Here is a 22699-nt window from a genome sequence, read left to right on the forward strand (position 1 = left end):
TCATATGGAACCAAATGATATAAGAACCCTACTGATATGTTTTGTCCAAATTGAGATAAATGGGTTAAGGTTAGAGTTTTGAACTCAAACATGCTTATTCATGAAGTATATTGCCTTGTATGTCCTTAGATCAAGTTTACATGCTATGTGGATAAGTTTTATGCTTCATATGGAACCAAATGATATAAGAACCCTACTGATATGTTTTGTCCAAATTGAGATAAATGGGTTAAGGTTAGAGTTTTGAACTCAAACATGCTTATTCATGAAGTATATTACCTTGTATGTGCTTAGATTAAGTTTTACATGTTATGTGGGTAAGTTCTATGCTTAATATGGAATGAAATGAGGATGAAACCTACTGATATGGTTCGGCCAAGATGGATAAATTGGGTTAGGAAAGAGTTTAAACCTAACCAAACATGCTTAGGCATTTTCATGATATGTAGTCTTTGATATATAAGTGGAGTAAGCTTTCATGCTTTATGATATGTTGCATTTCTATGTCTTATGATAAGATGTGCCATGTTTATGATATGACATGATAGACTTATGACATGATATGCCATGTTAATGATATGATATGCTAGACTCATGATATGTATGCTAAGTTCATGAGATGATATGCCATGTTTGATGATATGAAAATGACATGTTATGCTTTATGTTATGATAAGAACATGTTATGTTTCATAATGAATGTATGAATGGCTTATGTAAGAAGAAAAGCCTAAAGAGTTGCTTCCCTTAAGCTGGGACCAAGAGCACTCTTCATGTTATGGAAAAGAGTTGCTTCCCTTAAGTTGGGATCAAGAGCACTCTTCATGCTATGGTAAAGAGATGCTTCCCTTAAGTTGGGATCAAGAGCTCTCTTAATGATATGACAAGAATTATGACATGTATGATATGATGAGATATGATATGCATGATATTTTACTTTGTATGGCTTGTACCAAGGGTGGGCTCCATAAGCGCCCTGGGGTCGACGGACTATGAACGGACATCGTTAAGGGATGGGCTCCTCAGTACGCCCCTAGGTCGACGGACTATGAACGGACCTAGATCCCTAGTAGGTTCGGGGCTAGCTACCCTGTCCTAGGGATTGCGCGCATTTATGTTTACATGTGGTACAAGCCAGGGCCCTTCTCATGATGATGATGATATGATATTCAAGTATGTATACTATATGTTTTGAAAGAAGCATGATGCATATGTGCATTCCATGATACATGTTTTAAAAATATACATATTGCATCTACATGCACATATTTATGAAATTATGTTTATGCACCCTTATGAACAGGTATGAGTTATGATACATGTTTACATGATATGATAGGCTTCATGATATGTGCTTATAGAATGTGATATGAATCATGATATACACTCACATGATAGACTTTGATATGTTATGCTCCTTATGTGATATGATATATTATGTTCTGCTTTCCCTCATGTTATGCTATGAGTTGTTATGGTTTTTACATGATAAGATATGTTCTATGTTATGACTCTCCATGCTATGTTATGCTATGCTATGTTTTCTACATGTTATGTTATGTTATGTGTTTTTCGGATTTATGGGTAGGCAAGGATCTCACTAAGCCTTTGGCTTATAGCTACACGTTTTCCTTGTACTGCAGATAAAGGCAAGGAATGGATTGTTTAAGGGGAGCAGAGCAGGAAAGGCAAGGAAGATGTGTGTGGAAGTGCTGGTGGATAGATCTATTTAAGTTTCTTTGAATTATCTAAGTTATGCATGTGAACAATGTTGGACCTATGCTTATGCTGATGATTTCAGCTAGTATTTCATACACTTATGATATTTTACTCATGTTAGAATAATGATGATATGATGATAATGTTCAGTATGCTTTGATTCACATGCCATGATAAGTAAACTAAATGCATATTATAAAAGAAAAAAATTTTAAATAAGTTCTTCCGCTGCCATGAATCCATATGCATTAGTATAATTGATGTCTATGTTTCAGTGACTTCCGTCCCTTCGGGGTGGCCTTAGTGCTACCTAGAAGGGTGGGCGTTACAAGTTGGTATCAGAGCAGGTCTACCTTCCACTACACACACATCAAGCCTTTATCCTGCCACTCCAAGTAAGAATTTTATGCTTAAATTTTATTTTGATGTGATATTTATGCTTGATCTATTTCTTTATGATGTTTGATAATATGCATGCTTATTATCTTATTTATTTAGTTATCACATTTTTAGCTTAGATATATATGATGGTAGATTAGGAACAATAACAACCTTAGGGTAGTCTGGTTATGAATAATGATAACTTATATTAGCTTATTGTGATTATTGAAGATAAAGCATGGTTAGAACACGAACTACCCGAGCAAATGAGACGGTACCTCCACCCGATCTGATGCATGTGATTACCGAGCTCCAGCGTCAGGTCACAGAACAGCAACAAACGATCACTGCATTGATGAATCAGCAAGGGAATCCTGTTACACCACCAGGGAACCCAAATGCGATACCTATTATACCTGCGGCTGTACCAGTACCTCCGGCACCGGTACCACCGGTAGTTCCTATTCCAGTGGTCCGACAAGAGGCATACCTGATTCAGTGGCAGAGGTTGAAGCCAGAAGCCTTCTCCGGAAACTGTGAGCCATGGGATGCTCAGGCGTGGCTTAAGACTGTGGAAAGCATCGTGGAGCTTTTAGATTGGCCCGAACACGAGAAGGTTAAGTGTGTATCATTTTGCCTTACAGGCGATGCCAGAATGTGGTGGGACCGAGTCAAAGCAAAGAGACAGGTGAATCAGATGAGATGGACAGACTTCGAGACTGAATTCCTTGAAGAGTTCTTCCATATGCGGGTGACCAATAAACACTACGATGAGTTCACCGAGTTTCGGCAAGGTGACCTATCAGTGAATGAGGCCGTGAAGAAATTTAACCGATTAGCACGCCTATGTCCAGAGCTGGTCAGTACCGAAAGAGAAAGGGTCAGACTAATGCTGAAGATGCTCAGACCCGAGATAGCCCTAAATGTGGCCGGCGGCATTAATAGACCACAGACCACCGAGGAATTAATTAGCAGTGCTCTGATCACTGAACACTATCAGAAGGCGATGAATGAGGGTAAGAGTCAAGTTCAGAAACCTCAACATAACAGAACCAACTGGAAGGGAAACTCCAACGGTAAGAGAAAACAATGGAGCAGTTCTCAGGGTGGTTCAGCGAACAAGCAACCTATGTTTCCTCAGTGCACCACCTGCGGAAAGAAGCATCCGGGAAAATGCCGTGTGGGCACGAATAAGTGCTACAGCTGCGGATTGGAAGGACACTTGGCCAGAAATTGTCCTACTCAGATGCAGACACCTCAGCAGCAGAGTATCCAGAACAGAGGTACCCCCTCACAGCTACATCTAATGCAAGCTGCACTAGAAGGCCCTCAGATTGGCCAAGGGAGACTGGAAGCCCCACCAGCTATGACGAATGCCAGGATCCATTCCCTCACCAGAGAAGATGGGACAAGTGCTTCGACGGTCATTACAGGTCAGATACCTATTATTGGTCATTATGCAAATATGTTATCAAATCCTAAATGCGAACCGAAATATGAATTTATCGGGAAGCCGAGAAACATTACCGGTCAGGGGATCGAGAATGTGACCGGGCAACTCTCTACCCTGACCCTAGCAACAACATTATTCGACAATATATTGGAGAAACAAACCCGTGACCCCAGTATCCAAAGGATCAAGCAAGAAGTCTTAGAAGGGAAGGATAACGGATTTCGTATCGCTGATAGTGGAATACTGTACTTCAAGGATCGCCTATGTATTCCCGACGATTCAGAGATGCGGAAAAAGTTATTAGAGGAGTCGCATGCGACACCATACGCAATGCATCCTGGATCCACCAAAATGTACCAAGACCTGAAGAAGAAATTCTGGTGGTTTGGTATGAAGAGAGATGTGGCTCAGCACGTCAGTACTTGCCTGACCTGCCAAAGAGTTAAAGCAGAACACCAGAGACCTGGAGGTGTACTGCAGCCAATTCAGATTCCAGAATGGAAATGGGAGGATATTTCCATGGACTTCATTTCGGGACTTCCCAAAACGACGAATGGCTACGATGCTATATGGGTAATCGTGGACAGGTTGACCAAATCGGCCCATTTTATGGCAATCAAGATGACCTACTCGATCGAACAGCTAGCCCAATTATATGTCAAAGAGATTATCAGACTGCATGGGATCCCTAAGACCATCATCTCTGATAGAGATGGCCGTTTTATTTCACATTTTTGGGAATGTGTTCAGAAAGCCCTGGGTACGAAATTATTATTCAGCACTGCCTTTCACCCTCAGACTGACGGGCAAACAGAAAGGGTGAATCAAGTATTGGAAGATATGTTACGAGCTTGTGCCCTGGACTTCAAAGGGAGCTGGTGCCGATATCTATGCTTAGCGGAATTTGCCTATAACAATAGCTATCAAGCTACCATTGGTATGGCACCGTACGAAGCATTGTACGGGAGAAAATGTAGATCCCCTATATGTTGGTATGAAGGCGGTGAAAAGAAGGAAATGGGATTTCAAACCGATCTTATCGACAGCACCACCCGTGCAATACAGAAGATCCGCCAAAGAATAGAGACTGCCCAAAGTCGGCAGAAGAATTATGCAGATAAGCGACGTAGGCCGCTGGAATTTAGCGTCGGGGATTCAGTATTCCTCAAAGTAGCTCCTATGAAAGGAGTGATGAGATTCGGAAAGAAGGGAAAACTAAGTCCTCGATATGTAGGACCATATCAAATTCTGAAGAGAGTTGGCAAGGTGGCTTATGAACTAGATTTACCACCAGAGATGTCGGCTATTCACAATGTGTTCCATGTCTCAATGCTCAAGAAGTACATGGGTGGCACAGATCAAGTGATCGAACCACAGACAGTTCAAGTTCAAGAGGACCTGAGCTACGAGAGCCGACCGATGCAGATATTAGATCGAGATATTAAAAGGCTAAGGAACAAGGAAATACCTTTAGTAAAGGTTCTGTGGCAAAATCAACGGTTGGAAGAAGCAACTTGGGAACGCGAAGACGATATGAGACAGAAGTACCCCGAGCCATTTTAAGTTCGAGGACGAACTTTTATGAGGTATGGGAGACTATGACACCCATAGGGTCCTTAGCAAAATTCTAGAATATTCTATCATGAATAAAGAATAAAGAAAAATATATATGCTTTAGTTGAATTTTTTTGCTCCTAGCCAAACACTTAAATAAATAAAATAGAAATAAAAATACATAAGGTCTAGGACTTGAACTCTAGATCTCTCATTAGATACCTGAATAAGATAACCACTAGACCAAGAGAAATTATTGTTGGGAAAGAGAGGGAAACCATAATTAAATGTAAGAAGAAAAGGCTCTTCTCTTAGAAGGAGAAGTGAGAGTTGTCTTCTCCCTCTCTAATGAAGAGATGCTCTAGAATATTCCTTTCTTACTCACCAAGAAGGGATGTATCTAGACTTTTCTTAATGATGAAGAGAGTAAAAGAAAGGAGGAAGAAAAATATATTTTTCCTTCCTCCTCTCATGATGAATAAAAGGAAGAAATTAAAATGAGTTGGCATTTTTCTCATTCACTCTCTTACTCCTTCCTCCTTCACCGTGCCCCTTCTTCACCCATTTCTTCTTCTTGCCGAGACCAAGGAGCAAGGAAGCTTCCCCTCTCTAGAAAGAACCACAACAAAAGGTTAAATCTCTAAGGAAAACAAGCGCAAGGAAGTGAGTATCCCCTCACTACAGTACAAGTAGCTTCGGTTTTTAGAATGTTTTTCTCTTTCGAAACTCTAAAACTTTTCTTGAAAGAAGATGGTCAAGATAAAGAATAGGTAGTCACTTAGGGTTAACAAGTGATAAGAGATGCTTCATGTTATAAAAAAAAAAAAAAAGAAATTCAGAACTTGTTGCATGATTCGGCCAAGGATGGAAGAAAGGATCTAGAACAAGTTTTTCTTTGATCACATGCTTAAATTTCTACTCTATGATATATGAATTTCATATGTTGTTAGTTTAGTCTTCATTCTTCATGTTGTGAAGAAAAAAAAAATGAGAAACCTATCTATATGGTTCGGCCAAATTGATTATAAGGCTTTAGGTCAAGAATTTTAGTTAGAAACCATACTAGTTGTACCTCTTTGTGATGTATGAATTTTTACATGTTTATAACTAAGGTTTTTATGCTTCATATGGAATGAAATGGTAGTAAACCCTACTGATATGGTTGGCCAAATTGAATAAATGGGTTAGGGTTTAAGTTTTTGAACTCAAATATGCTTAGAACATGAAGTACAATACCTTGTAGGCACTTAGATTAAATGAGCTTGTTATAAGTTTAAGTTTTATGCTTCTTATGGAATAAAATGATATGGAACTCTACTGATATGATTCGGACAAATGAAAATAAAAGGGTTAGGGTTAGAGTTTTGAATTCAAATAGGCTTATTCATGAAGTATGGTTCCTTGTAAGTACTTGTACAATGTTCTATAGGTACTTAGATTAAATGTGCATGCTACATGTTTAAGTTTTATGCTTCCTAAGGGATAAAAAGACATTAAACCCTACTGATATGTTTCGGCCAAATGAAAATAAAAGGGTTAGGGTTAGAGTTTTGAACTCAAATAGGCTTATTCATGAAGTATGGTTCCTTGTAGGTACTTGTACTATGCTCTATAGGAACTTAGATTAAATGTGCATGTTACATGTTTAAGACTTATGCTTCTTATGGAGTAGAATGATATGAAATCCTACTGATATGTTTCAGCCAAATTGAAATAAATGGGTTAGAGTTAGAGTTTTGAACTCAAACATGCTTATTCATGAAGTATATTGCCTTGTATGTGCTTAGATCAAGTTTACATGCTATGTGGATAAGTTTTATGCTTCATATGGAACCAAATGATATAAGAACCCTACTGATATGTTTTGTCCAAATTGAGATAAATGGGTTAAGGTTAGAGTTTTGAACTCAAACATGCTTATTCATGAAGTATATTACCTTGTATGTGCTTAGATTAAGTTTTACATGTTATGTGGGTAAGTTCTATGCTTAATATGGAATGAAATGAGGATGAAACCTATTGATATGGTTCGGCCAAGATGGATAAATTGGGTTAGGAAAGAGTTTAAACCTAACCAAACATGCTTAGGCATTTTCATGATATGTAGTCTTTGATATATAAGTGGAGTAAGCTTTCATGCTTTATGATATGTTGCATTTCTATGTCTTATGATAAGATGTGCCATGTTTATGATATGACATGATAGACTTATGACATGATATGCCATGTTAATGATATGATATGCTAGACTCATGATATGATATGCCATGTTCATGATATGTATGCTAAGTTCATGAGATGATATGCCATGTTTGATGATATGAAAATGACATGTTATGCTTTATGTTATGATAAGAACATGTTATGTTTCATAATGCATGTATGAATGGCTTATGTAAGAAGAAAAGCCTAAAGAGTTGCTTCCCTTAAGCTGGGACCAAGAGCACTCTTCATGTTATGGAAAAGAGTTGCTTCCCTTAAGTTGGGATCAAGAGCACTCTTCATGCTATGGTAAAGAGATGCTTCCCTTAAGTTGGGATCAAGAGCTCTCTTAATGATATGACAAGAATTATGACATGTATGATATGATGAGATATGATATGCATGATATTTTACTTTGTATGGCTTGTACCAAGGGTGGGCTCCATAAGCGCCCCGGGGTCGACGGACTATGAACGGACATCGTTAAGGGATGGGCTCCTCAGTACGCCCCTAGGTCGACGGACTATGAACGGACCTAGATCCCTAGTAGGTTCGGGGCTAGCTACCCTGTCCTAGGGATTGCGCGCATTTATGTTTACATGTGGTACAAGCCAGGGCCCTTCTCATGATGATGATGATATGATATTCAAGTATGTATACTATATGTTTTGAAAGAAGCATGATGCATATGTGCATTCCATGATACATGTTTTAAAAATATATATATTGCATCTACATGCACATATTTATGAAATTATGTTTATGCACCCTTATGAACTGGTATGAGTTATGATATATGTTTACATGATATGATAGGCTTCATGATATGTGCTTATAGAATGTGATATGAATCATGATATACACTCACATGATAGACTTTGATATGTTATGCTCCTTATGTGATATGATATATTATGTTCTGCTTTCCCTCATGTTATGCTATGAGTTGTTATGGTTTTTACATGATAAGATATGTTCTATGTTATGACTCTCCATGCTATGTTATGCTATGCTATGTTTTCTACATGTTATGTTATGTTATGTGTTTTTCGGATTTATGGGTAGGCAAGGATCTCACTAAGCCTTTGGCTTATAGCTACACGTTTTCCTTGTACTACAGATAAAGGCAAGGAATGGATTGTTTAAGGGGAGCAGAGCAGGAAAGGCAAGGAAGATGTGTGTGGAAGTGCTGGTGGATAGATCTATTTAAGTTTCTTTGAATTATCTAAGTTATGCATGTGAACAATGTTGGACCTATGCTTATGCTGATGATTTCAGCTAGTATTTCATACACTTATGATATTTTACTCATGTTAGAATAATGATGATATGATGATAATGTTCAGTATGCTTTGATTCACATGCCAAGATAAGTAAACTAAATGCATATGATAAAAGAAAAAAATTTTAAATAAGTTCTTCCACTGCCATGAATCCATATGCATTAGTATAATTGATGTCTATGTTTCTGTGACGTCCGTCCCTTCGGGGTGGCCTTAGTGCTACCTGGAAGGGCGGGCGTTACATCAGTGCTATTGTTCGCATCTTGAACTTCTTCAAGATCGAACGTACTCCCACTAGTCTTTCTAGAAACAAAATCCCTTTCTAGAAAGACCCTAGTCTTAGCCACAACTATCTTGTGTTGACTGGGAATGTAGAAGTAATATCCCTTCGTTTCCTTGGGATATCCAATGAAATAGCACATGTCGGATTGGAGTCCCAATTTGTCCTAGACTTGACATCTAACCTAAGCCTCAAAACCCCAAATCCACATAAATGACACCTGGGCATCTCTCCCAGTCCATATCCTATATAGTGTCTTTATCACAGCCTTAGATGGAACTCGGTTAAGTATAAAGGCTGCCGTGTCTAGAGCATAGCCCCAAAGGAATGTAGGAAGATCTGTGTGACTCATCATAGAACGTACCATATCTAATAAGGTACGATTCCTTCTTTCGGATACATCATTCCACTATGGTGTTCTAGGAGGAGTGAGTTGGAATAGAATCCCACACTCAGCTAGATAGTCACCAAACTCATGGCTAAGATATTCTCCACCTCGATCTGATCGAAGTATCTTAATACTCTTGCCAAGCTGGTTTTGTACTTCATTCTTGATTTCTTTGAATTTTTCAAAGGATTCAGACTTATGTGTCATCAAGTACACATAGCCATATCTACTGAAGTCATCAGTAAATGTAATGAAGTACCTATAACCACCTCTAGCAGTGACATTTAAAGGGTTACATACATCACTATGTATAAGACCTAACAAGTCAGTCGCTCTCTCATTGTGTCCACTAAAGGGAGTCTTGGTCATCTTGCCTAAAAGGCATGACTCGCATGTCTCATATGATTCAAAATCAAATGAGTCCAGCAAACCAGCTTTATGGAGCTGGGATAAGCGTTTGTCATTTATATGACCTAAGCGACAGTGTCAGAGATAGGTTAGGTTCATGTCATTTAACTTTAACATCTTGTTACTTATGTTATAGATAGAGCTCTCAAGGTCTAAAATATAGAGTCTGTTCATCAGAGGTGCACTACAATAGAACATTTCATTTAAATAAACTGAACAACATTTGTTCTTTATAATAAATGAAAAATCTTTCTTGTCCAAACAAGAAACTGAAATTATGTTCTTAGTTAAAGCAGGCACATAACAACAATCATCCAACTCTAGTACATGCCCAGAGGCCAGAGATAGAAAATAAGTCCCTACAACAACAGCAGCAACCCGTGCTCCATTGCCTACGCGTAGGTCCACCTCGCCCTTCGTCAATGCCCTGCTATTTCTCAGCGCCTGCACATTAGTACAAATGTGAGAAGCACATCCGGTATCTAAGACCCATGATGAAGAAATAGAAAGATTGACTTCTATAACATATATACCTGAAGTGGAAGTCTCACTTCTCTTCTTCTTAAGATTTTCCAGGTACACCTTGCAATTCCTCTTCCAGTGCCCGGTCTGACCGCAGTGGAAGTAGATAGCATCCTTGGTGACCCCTCCTTTAGGCTTCAGTGCCTTGCCTTTGCCCTTGGCTTGGGACTTTCCCTTGCCTTTAAGCTTGCCCTTGCCCTTGTGTTTCTGAACCATCAGAATAGAGTTGGGCTTAACCTTCTTAAGGTTGAGCTCAGTAGTTCGTAACATACTAAGTAGTTCGGGCAGTGGCTTGTTAATTTCGTTCCTGTTGTAGTTCATGACATATTAAGTGTAGCTCTCTGGCAAAGACTGCAAGATCAGGTCAGTGGCCAGTGGCCAAGTGGGAATCCCAACCTCTGTAGATTCTCTATGTACCCAATCATCTTGAGTACATATGGACCTACGAGAGCCCCATCTGACATCTTGCACAGAAATAGTGCTCTTGAGATCTCAAATCTCTCGTGTTGCGCTTGTCCTTGATATAGTTGACGAAGATGTTCAACCATATCATAAGCACCCGTTAACTCATGTTGCTTCTGAAGCTCAGAGTTCATGGTCACAAGCATTAGACATGATACATTTAATGCATCATCTTGATGCTTCTTATAAGCATCTTTGTCTGCTCGCGTGGCATTGGCAGGAGGAGCCTCCGGAATGGGCTGCGCTAGAACGTACAGTTTACATCCATGGGTGAGAACTATTCTAAGATTCCTGTACCAGTCCAGGAAATTTTCTCCGTTGAGCTTGTCCTTGTCAAGGACAAAACACAGAGAGAAGATGTTCGTGTTTGACGTCATGGTAATCTACAACAGAAAAATGCAGAAAATAAATAAACATCATATTCTAGTAATCACTTAATTAGGCCTTTTAATTAAATGATGCTCCCACCGAATTCTATAATTCATGTGGGACAAGATCCACATCATACTACGCCTTCAGTTAGCTTTGGCTAAATCGCCGAAGACTTAGTATGATCGGTAGGTAACTAATTTACCAATTACATCTCTATGCAACTCTTGTTTATAGGATCAAGATCCGTATTTATATTAAAACTCAAGTTAGCTTTGGCTAATATGCCTAAGAGTTAATATAAACGTGTTTTTGTCCTATCTTCCAACTATTGGATAAATGCCTACAATTAAACTTGATTTAACTAGTTATACTCAATCTAATTGAGTTTTACTCACCCATGCGTTGATAGGCGGGACCATGATTGTCCCTCCGTACCCTACCAAGATAATATGTGTTGCTTTGCTTTGGCAGATTCAACAACTATATGTGATCGAGGTAGTGTAGGTATCACGGCATGGTAGGCATTACGAGTTGTCGCGATTAAGATCTAATCTAATCGACGAGGTATATCATATACTCGATTTAAATCTAATCTAATCGTTAGAGCGCATCATGTACGCGATTGATCGAATCGAATAGTTAAGGCGCTAATTACCTACTTTACTAGCATGCATCAAAACACACACACAAGCAATTAATTATACTATTTGTGATTAGACATGGCCCTACTACGATCTTCTCAAGCCAATGAGAAGATCGGATGGTCAACCTAGGGTCAACAGCTTCTTCAAGCTCCTCCCTTTGACCACCTTGTGTTGCTCGCGCCCTCCTCGTATCTCCGTCTCGAGTGGACCGTCCACCGGCTCATTTTGTACATTACAAAAGGGTGAAACTCGAGTTACATTCGAGTCTAAACTATTTACAACAAGAATATAAATGAAGGAAGGCACGACGCGTAGGTCGCGAATCACATATACAACACGCACAATCTCATGACGGCACGCAGGCCGTATTATGAATTACAACACAAATATTCCAATCAAATTGGGTCTTTTTGGGCCATGACCATCAAAAATTATACATAATTCTAAATTATGTAATTTGTATAATTTTCTGTGAATTTAATACTATTTTTCCAATTTTTATGAGTAAAGAATTCCCGACAGTCCTGATTAGCGATTTTCGGGCGCAATCACGGAACGAATCCCCTTGCGGGGTTAGGGGCAGTACCCCTACCCGTGATATAACCATCGCGAGTGTTCCTTAGCGATCCTATAGAGCCTTAGCCCGCTGTCCCAAAAGGTTTTGGGGCGAAACCTTGCTGTTTCGGAATAATCTTTTCGATAGTCGAAGCCTACAAGTGTCTAAACACCTGTGCTTCGCTTCTACGAGAAAATTACCCATAAAAAATATAAAATTGGAAAATTCAAAGAAACTTATAGATCTTCTAATTTTCATAAAAATACAAATTAAAATCGTACAAGACTTCGCACATTGCTCTGATACCACTGTTGGGTTTTTCGGGCCGCAAAAATCGCTTTTTGAGTTACAGAAACCCCGAAACCCCAGCCACTGGATCCGTGTGAAGATTAAAATTTCGAAAATATTACGAGTACGAGTTTCTTACACTAGTTCTAAACTAGATCTACAAGGAGAAGGAATTTACCCTTGATGCGAAGCCCTTCGCAATCCCGCTCGTCCTCGGTTCGCCGGATCTCGAAAGTGTCAAAGTAGACACTTCTCTATGTGTATCCACACAAGCAAGAGATGGAGAAGAACCTCTAAGGATGTGCTAGCAACCTTAGAGATCAGTAATGAAGGAGAGGGAGAGCAAGAAGAAAACTAGTGAGGAAGAAGATGATGGAGTTACTCACACAAGCACACAAAAATGCACTAACTCCTCATCAAAAGTGGTTGACCACTTTAAGGGGAATTGTAACCTCCATGGGAAGCCAAGAGTCACAACTCTTGGTAACTCCCATGAGGTGGCATTCCACTTAAGCAACTATGATGATGTGGAGCATCATCATTGGACCACTTAATGCCAACTCACCAATGAGGTGACAAATGGTCAAGTCAAAATTGACCCTTCATCTTCCTCTCAAGTCAAGTCAAACTTGACCACTTCTCTCCCTTGGTTGATATAATCTAACTATTGGTTCAAGTCAATTTTAATTTAATGAATCTCTATTCATTGAATTAAATTAATTAAATGAGTCTAAGTCCAAATTAGACTCACTTAACATATGAACCAAATTGAGTCCAACTCAATTAGCCTAATTTGGATTACTCTTAATTCAATTTGGTTCATCACATGAACCTAATCATTTAGGTTCATCAAAGGAACCTACTCTCCATCTAATTGTCTTTTATGTGTGACCCTATAGGTTCTTGTAACGTTGGCAATGCTCCTAAACCTATTTAGAAGCATAAGTAATGAGCGGTATCTAGCAACACATCATTACTACCCAAGTTACAAGAATGTTGAGATCCAACATCACCTTGTGACTACTAATTGTGACTCCTCACAATATATGACATTGTCCTTCTATCCTAGACATCTAGATTGATCAATATGAGGCATAGACGGTGTCATCCTCTAATCAATCTAAATCTTGAACTCCAAGAAGACTCACTCAATCAAATGAGCTCAATATCTCATATTGACTCACTTGGGCATGGTCATGCACTTCGTGGTCTCACTCTATCAAGAATATCGATGTCACTCCCGTCATATAGGAGGGATAGATCCCATCTATATCACTCACATCCCTCCACATAATTTGTTACATACCCAGTAATCGCCTTTATAGTCCATCTAGTTACGGGTGACGTTTGACGAAGCCAAAGTACGTAACTCCTTATGTCGGGAACCATGGTGACTTCAGGTCCAAGGAGTAGTGATACTAATAGCCACATGAGAAAGTATATGACACTCATATAACGATCCATGATACTTTCTCATGGCGGATCATTCAGTATACATTCTCCAATGCATACCTATGTGTCAACTTGATATCTCCATATCCATGACTTGTCAGATCAAGTCATCGAGTTGACCTACATGCTAGTCTCGTCGCATTAACATTGTCCTTGAATGTTAATAGTCGACTATGAATGATTAAGAGTAGTGTTCCCTATATCATCTCACTATCGATTCAACAAATCGATTGATATAGGTAAGAACCTTCTACTCAAGGACACTATTATACTTAGTTATTTGGCACCAATACAAGTAAGTATAATAACCAAAACAAATGCCTTTATTTATATACAAGAATATGATACAACGAGTCCATACAACAATCATCAAATGATTGGCTCTAGGGCTCTAACTATTAAATGGCCGTAGCAGAACTTAGAGAATTACTCCAAGAACTACTAGATAAGAAGCGGATAAGGACAAGTACATCACTATAGGGGGCACAGTATTATTCGTAAAGAAAAAGAACGACAGCATCCGATTGTCATCGATTATAGAGAGTTAAATAAGATCATAATCAAGAATAAATACCTTCTACCAAGAATTGATGATCTATTCAACCAACTCAAAGGAGTTAAAGTGTATTCAAAGCTTGACTTGAGGTCAAGATATCACTAGTTGAAAATCAAAGGAGAAGATATTCTAAAAACTACTTTCCGAATGAGATATGGGCATTATGAATTTATGGTAATGTCATTCGGATTAACAAATGCTCCCATAGCTTTCATGGACCTTATGAATCTCATCTTCAACCCTTCCTAGACAAGCTTGCGGTAGTATTCATTGATAATATCCTCATCTACTCATTAAGTAAAGAAGACCACATAGAACACCTCCGACTTACACTCGAAACTCTTTGTGAGAAATAATTATACGCCAAGTTCAAGAAATGTGAAATCTAGATAAAGAGTGCAATTTCCTGAGTTATAACATATCAGTGGGGGGAGTATCAGTGGACCCAAAGAAGGTGGAGGTGATATTAGAATGGCCACGACCAACAACGGTTACTGAAGTTCAAAGCTTCTTAGGATTAGTTGGCTATTACAAGAAATTCGTCAAAGGATTTTCCTCAATAGTCATACCTCTGCCAAAACTCACCCAGAAAAATTTCAAGTTCAATTAGGATGAGAGATGTGAGAGGAGCTATGAGACCTTAAAAGAAAAACTAGCATCGACGCCAATATTGATTCTACCCATCGAAGGCAAGGGTTTTACCGTCTATAGTGATGCTTCGAAAGGAGGCCTAAGGTGTGTGCTTATGTAAGAGGGCAGAGTGATTGCATATGCATCAAGACAGTTAAAGCCATATGAGCAAAACTACCCTACCCATGACCTCGAGCTGGTAGTAATAGTCTTCACTTTAAAAATTTAGCGACATTACTTATACATGGTTAAATGTGAGATCTTTACCGACTACCAGAGCCTCAAATACTTATTTATTTAGAAGGAACTAAAAATGAGGTAGATACGATGGATTGAGCTCCTCAAGGATTGTGATATCACTATCAGTTACCATCTAAGAAAAGTCAACAATGTGACGGACGCTTTGAGCCAAAAAAACTTGGGAAAGATGATTCTTTCTTTAGTGTCAACCAAACCATGCATACACGAAAGAATCAAAATGAGCCAGAACCAAGACCCTAATTTGGTTAAACTCAAAGCCCGAGCATGAGATGGAAAAGCTTTAGAATTTCAGGTAGATGGTAATAACACAGTTTGGATGAGGGAACGACTATGTATACCAGATGTTGATAACCTCCGAAAGGAAGTACTATTTGAGGCACACAAATATAAATTTTCAATTCACTCCGAAAGCACAAAAATGTATAAAGACTTGAAGAAAAGCTTCTGGTGGAGTGAAATGAAGCGAGACATAGCAGACTTCATACCTAAGTGTTTGGTGTTTTAACAAGTGAATGTCGAACACCAACGACCTGGAGAACTCTTACAACCATTGGAAATTCCAAAATGGAAATGGGAATACATTTTGATGGACTTTGTGGTAGGGTTACTAAGATTGTGCTGGAGTTATGACGTTCTATTGTTAATTATGGACAGATTTACCAAGTCTGCTCACTTCATACCAGTCCGTATAAATTATAATCTCGACAAGCTAGCAAATCTTTATATGAATAACATAGTGCAACTACATAGAGTGACAGTGAGTATCTTGTCCGACAGGGATCCAAGATTTGTGTCCAGATTTTGGAAAAGCTTCCAATCACTACAACAAAAACTGCAAACGACAACGGATATTATCCGTTGTCGTAGGGTCAAAAATACGTTGTAACTGAGGGTGTTGTAGAATGTATTGTCCTACGACAATGGCTTTGAATCCGTTGTCTTTGTAGACATTTGACAACGGTTTTTATCCGTTGTTGTTTATATGCTCAAAATTTATTTATGAAGGATACGACAACATTTTAAAACCGTTGTGGTAGATAATTTCAACAACAAATATAAACCGTTGTGGTAGACCCTTTTTACAAAAGATATAAACTGTTGTGGTAGATAATATTTACTCGTTTTGTATTTTACAATAGTTATAAACTGTTGTAATATAATTTTAATATGCTTTTACAACTGATAAAACCGTTGTCTTTTATCACTTTTCACAAAAAAAAAAAAAAACCGTTGTGGTTTACGTATTTTTTACAACGTTTCTAACCGTTGTCTTTAATGTTCATGTTGTAACGTGATAATACCAAACAACAATTATATTTTTAATATAAGCAAACCACCAATACAAAACATACAAAATGAGTTGTATTCATCAAATTTAGTAGTATCAAACCATAAATCACATGTTTTCCATTACTGTTCTTCATATGACTTTTACACATTAGCAAGGCAATTTATAACCTAACAAAGCTCACTCCTTGCATCCAAAATCTCAAGCCTCACGAATTTCCCGAGTTACATCCTGGAAGAGAAAAATTAAACAAAACTTATCAAAGAAAAATATAAAATATAAGAAAAAAGATAATTGTAGTAAGTACTGCTTGAACTATAACTATAGAATAAGCATTTCGCATAGCTCTAATACCTGGACATGAGAGAAGGATTTCCAGAATTCCAGGACAACACTCAATGTCTACAAAACGGAAGAGAAAATTCTACATAAAATCTACATAAAATATAAAGCAATTCCAGGACAACACTCAATTCCTGTGGAATAACCGAAAAGTGAATCCAAGAGCAAGGCAGTTCAGCATAGCATCAAGGGAAAACAGCATGGTTCCTTGGTTTAAACAAGTTCAAATGGAGCAGAAGTCTCGAATTGGATTAGTCATTTGAGGAGAAGTGTCTATACATCACTAAAACTAGTAGTACGATGTCACCAAGAACACTTATGAGAAACCGGGATGAAATAGATAAGGATTTAGATATTTGGCCTTAGCATCACCAAATAGCTGCATTGAAGCTTCGAGACTCATCGTTGTAAGATAGTTACATCCTAGTGAAAACTGTTAGATGATAGTTCTCAGAGCCATAAGACTTGTGCTAGAATCATGGACTAGATGGCAGTAAGGCAGATGCCATAGTCCAATAAGCTTCCTAAAACAAACAATAACATGTGAAATGAAGCATTCATAAACAAAAATAGAACAAAAAAGTATGCACATTAAAGCACCTGAATGGCTTGCATACGGTCTGTTGTGACCTCATCTGCAAATAGATCAAGAGCTTTCCCATTCTTTTTGAGTGTAATGAATCCCATTTTATCTTTGAGAGAGAAAGACCTTTCATTTGAAGGACTACAAGGAATTGTTTCAACAAAATGAATGATTGATCATGAATGCCATATAAACACAAAAGTGTGCAAGAAACAATTTTAACAGGAGTCACTACATGTAAGAAAGTTTGATATTGAGGTGAAAGACTTACAATTGGTAAAATTTGTTTGCCATCATGTCATGAATGTTTCTTATAAACTGCACAAGAGAGACAGATTATTCACATTACTTGCATCTTGTGTACTGAATTATAGTAAAACAACAGAACAAAGGACAATGAACATTATAATCATTTCAAAAAATTTATGGGATATAAACTAGACTCCGCATTTTTTAAACTAGTTAATCATATGACACTTATGCAAGTAATATACATGATTAAACTTACACCACAACGATGTTGGAAAAAAAAGCAGTACATCTTCTACCTTCAATGCCATGTATGCATCTTCCATGGCACGTCGTCTAAATATGAAGTCAGCTCGTCGTAAGTCGGCCTGGTCAAACTCAAAATGTTTTGAAGAAAATTATACAGTTATAATTAGATGTAAAATAAATATATCAAAAGACACTTTAACAGGGTTGTTATGGTCATCAATAACAACTTCCACAAACTCCATAGTCACACAGTCACGTAATTTCTTCCATTAACTCATAAAAGAAACTATAATCCACACTTGATATCCAATATACACATAATATTATGGACAATAATTAACTTGCAATATTATGACAAAACAAGCAGAATATTAGCTTAGCAACCAAAACTAAATTATTTCATATATTCCTTGGACACAATCTACAATGGAGTATGTAGCACATTTCAACAAACACTTTGGTAGCTTGTTAAAGTTTTATTCAGTAACCATTCCTCCAAAAAAAATTAAAAATTATAAAGGCTGGTCATCAGTTTTTTTTTTTTTTGCCTACATGTTGTGTTTTCCCTCCCTCTTCCACTCTGATTTAATACCCTTCCATTCCTCACATTTAAAAAAGATTTCAAATGGCTGTGAAATACATCTACCCTATCAAGTTTGGTTCAAAACACTTGCCAGATGATTGCTTCATTCTTATGAAGCCACTGTAGTTTCATTCTGAATGGAATTTCCTTTTAGATTGAGAACTAATACAATAATCTTCATTCCAGAATATTGAATATAGAGGATCTTCTTTACAACTCAAAATAAAATTTGATGATGGTTTTTCCAAATAAATAATAAAGGAAAAACTAGAAAATCACGACTAAAGAAACTGAATAATTGCTGTTAAATACTACAGAAAAAGAGAAACCTCTAAGGCCCCATCACTCCAATGCTGATCTGCTACTCTCTTCAGATCAGATTGAGCCCTGTCCTTCAAGATATGCATGAATAAATCAAGCCATGCAGATAAAAAAGAGATTTTTGGCTAAAATTGGAAAAGCTAAGCTAGAAAACATACAGTGGCTAAATGCTTCAACCGAGCAGCCTTTTCCTTAACACCAAGGTCAATCTTCCTTGTGTCCTCCCTTGCACGAGCTTCCACATTACATAAATGTTAGCACTTCAAAAATATTGAAGGAACTCTAAAGAACAAGTGAAAACTCTGTTATATTCAGATAAAGTATAGACTAAAGAAGATGTTATACCATCAAGCTTAAGAAATCCAAGTCGAAGAACAGCAGCATCTTGGCGTGCCCGATCATTTAGTCTTGTTATGCCACTAGTGCATAAAAATTCCATGGAAAAATATCACCAAAGCAAAACAATAATAAACAAGCGAAAAGATGATATCAAAACAAATGGCGACATAGTCAAAAGGTTGCACAGAAATGTAGTCTGACCATACATCTATGACCATTTGAATTAGCAATTTAGTTATGAGTAAGCTAATTAATTAAACTGGAGACTACAAAAGAAGTTTAATTGTAAAAAAAAACATGAAAGAAAAAAAAAGAGAATCTAGAGTATACCATATCGATCACATTTCACTCAGAATAACAACAATGAATTATTTCATAGTTTCTTAAAGCCAATGGTCTTTCTCAAAGATGTTGATCCGGTATAATGTGATACATTTGAGAATGAGCTTATAAATCCACTTCGGCCAGTAACTGTTATTTTGCAAGAAATCTTGCCAGCCATATTTGCAACTAGTTGATGCAACTATGCAACTTATTAAGAATTAATTAAACAGAGCGTCAACATTTATCCAATCTTCTGCAGCAAGCTTTCAGGCATATGTTGTTGAACCTTCACACATGCTGATGACCTGAAGAGTGTTAAGTTCCATATGAGCATCTCTATCAAATTATATGGTATGAGTATAAAATCATGTTAATATGTAAATTAGTACATGTAAGCACATACTACATTATCATAATCTGCACATAGCACAGGCTTCTCCTTGAGGAAAAAGGAGCTGCTCTTGGCACAAGTTCCATGCCAACATGCTAACAATCATGAGTTGGAATTACATAAATGTATCTTTTCTCTTTAAAGGAACCCCAAAAATCTCATCAATCCAAGAGAAACTAAAGATATGGGGAAAAAGACAAAGGGAAATTATAAATCGACCCCAAATACATAAAAATACCATCTTTTGATGGCAGACGAGTCACAAGCCCCAAAATAACACAAATCACGCCGAAAAACAATGTTGCACGCCCGGATCGTGAACACTGAAGCACAAGGAAAGCAGATCCAGCCCTCCTAGACCAGACATCAGCAGAACTAGGATGAAACCCAAGAAACAAGACAAAAAATGGGAGCAAAGCGCGAGTAAAACCACACCTTGTGTCAAGTTTAGACCTTAAGATCGCTAGACAGGCAGTGAGCAAGGGTTCCAACTCTTACACTGCAGTCCACATCTCACCATGGAACATAGAGAGAGCGAAGTGGGGGGATGGGAAAGGGAGAGGGAATGAAAAATTTCTTAGGGTTCGAGAATGCGAACGGGAAACACGGCGCTAAAAAGATTTTCGGAGAGAGGGAAAGTAAAACTGCAGGGGGAAAATGACGAAACGAATAAAGTCAAAGACAACGGTTTTATCAAAACTGTTGTCGTAGCCCCTAAAAACGTGCTTAAAGACAACGGTTTTATAAACCGTTGTAAAAAGTATTGTTGTTTTAAAAAGAAGTTGCTCAATGACAACAGTTTTCACAAAACCGTTGTCTTTTATATTTAATGGGGAGTTCAAAGACAACGGTTTTGGCAAAAACCATTGTCTTTGAGTGCATACGCAACGCTTTCTCTTAAAACCGTTGTCATAGGGGTGTTGTCTTTTGACATTTTTGTTATAGTGAATAGGCAATGGGTTCTAAAGTTACTCTTAGCACAACTAACCATCCATAAATAGATGGGAAAATGGAAAGAGCCATCCAAAAACTCAAAAATATGCTACGAGCATGCACGCTAGATTTTAGTTCAAATTGGGCTAACCATCTTCCTTTAATTGAGTTTGCTTATAATAATAGCTACTATAGCAGTATCGGGATGGCTCGTAGGAGGCATTGTATGGACAAAAATATCAATCGACCTTATACTAGGATGAAATAGGAGAAAAATACTCTTATGGGGTCTGAGCTTATACAAGCCACCATGAGTAAAGTGGAAATTTTTCGAGAGCGACTAAAGACAGCCCACGATCATCAAAAAAGTTGGGCAGATGCAAAATGAAGGCCCTTAGAATTTGATATTAGTGAAAAAGTTCATATAAAGGTATCACTGATGAAAGGTGTGGCGAGATTCAGCAAATCAGAAAAGATGAGTCCTAGATACATAGGATCATTTAAAATCTTAGAAAGGGTTGGTATCCTAGCATATAGACTAGCCTTAGCTCCAGTGTTATCAAGGATTGTTGACGTTCCACAAGTGTACGGAAATGTCGTAAGTAATAATAAAAGATATTGTATCCACAGGGATTGGAATAACCACTAAAGATGTTTCAACACGAGTTAGCTAAGCAGCTAATCAATGGATTGACAAAAGTAAAGTACAACTATGCAAAGTAAAATATAGAAACTAAATAATAAGAAATAAGAATAAGGGCTATGATAGAGGTATGTTCTAGGAGTTTTGGTTTCTTTGTAAGATTATTCAATGTAAATGATCTACCAAATCTTATTCCTCAATTGTCCATCATTTGTAGGAGGTTGTCGGTTCTCTCTTACAATAGACAACCGGCCTAGGACTAAAATATATACCTAAATGTGATCAATTAGGAATGAATCTATGTTGTCCTTACATGGGCTTGCCTGTCACGTGTGTCCTCGGATAATCAACACATGAATTCATCACTCCTCAATCACATCAAGATATAAGATATGAACACATACAATCTATCCTACCCCCTTGAATAACCCTATTTCACCCTCAAGATCATCTCTTAAACGTCCTTACATGGGCTTGTTCTTTTCACGAACGTCCCTCGAAAAATAGAATGAGAAATAATTTCTACAAGATCCACAAGGTATTCAAAGATTCAATCAAGAATGGGCATTAGGTTCGAATCACAACAATCCACACAAGATCAAAGAGATACAAAATAGGACAAGATCATTGAAATAGGAAATTGGCAAATCCACAAGAGTTTTACATCAAATCTTCATTTCAAATACTCCCTTCATCCTAGAACAAGAGATCTAATCCATAGAACAAGGAAAGAAATCCGAAAATAAGAAGATTACAGGCATCTTGATCCCCAATTCCAAGAAAGAAAGGGAAGAAAGGCTTATCTACGATGAAGAACGGTCTTTGGATCCAATCCTTGCTTCCAGAGTCGAAACATTGAAGATCTACCCTCGAATCGCGGGAAAATCCCTCCAAGAAAGTGGAGGAACACCCAAATCTTGATTCCCCCCAAAGGGGAGAAGATCCCCTTTCAAATCTTTTAGAAGGCATTATATAGAGGAAGGGTTTGGGCGCCACACGGCCCCGAGACATGGCCGTGTGAAGCTCACACGACCTGTGCTACT

General features: G+C 37.9%; 1 protein-coding gene across 1 annotated transcript; it reads right to left on the reverse strand.

Moving 5' to 3' along the window:
- Nucleotides 1–17271: 17271 nt before the first annotated feature.
- On the reverse strand, nucleotides 17272–19962 carry LOC121973356 (senescence-associated protein OSA15, chloroplastic-like). Its single transcript, XM_042524834.1, has 7 exons — nucleotides 19372–19962; nucleotides 19185–19261; nucleotides 19035–19097; nucleotides 18173–18241; nucleotides 17896–17942; nucleotides 17642–17765; nucleotides 17272–17565 (listed from the first exon to the last, which is right to left on the reverse strand). The coding sequence occupies exons 1-7, from the start codon at nucleotides 19463–19465 to the stop codon at nucleotides 17518–17520; spliced, it is 522 nt and encodes a 173-aa protein (XP_042380768.1). The 5' UTR covers nucleotides 19466–19962; the 3' UTR covers nucleotides 17272–17517.
- Between the last annotated feature and the right edge of the window lie 2737 nt (nucleotides 19963–22699).

This window comes from Zingiber officinale, chromosome 4A (genome assembly GCF_018446385.1).
Source record: "Zingiber officinale cultivar Zhangliang chromosome 4A, Zo_v1.1, whole genome shotgun sequence".
Classification (NCBI taxonomy): domain Eukaryota; kingdom Viridiplantae; phylum Streptophyta; class Magnoliopsida; order Zingiberales; family Zingiberaceae; genus Zingiber; species Zingiber officinale.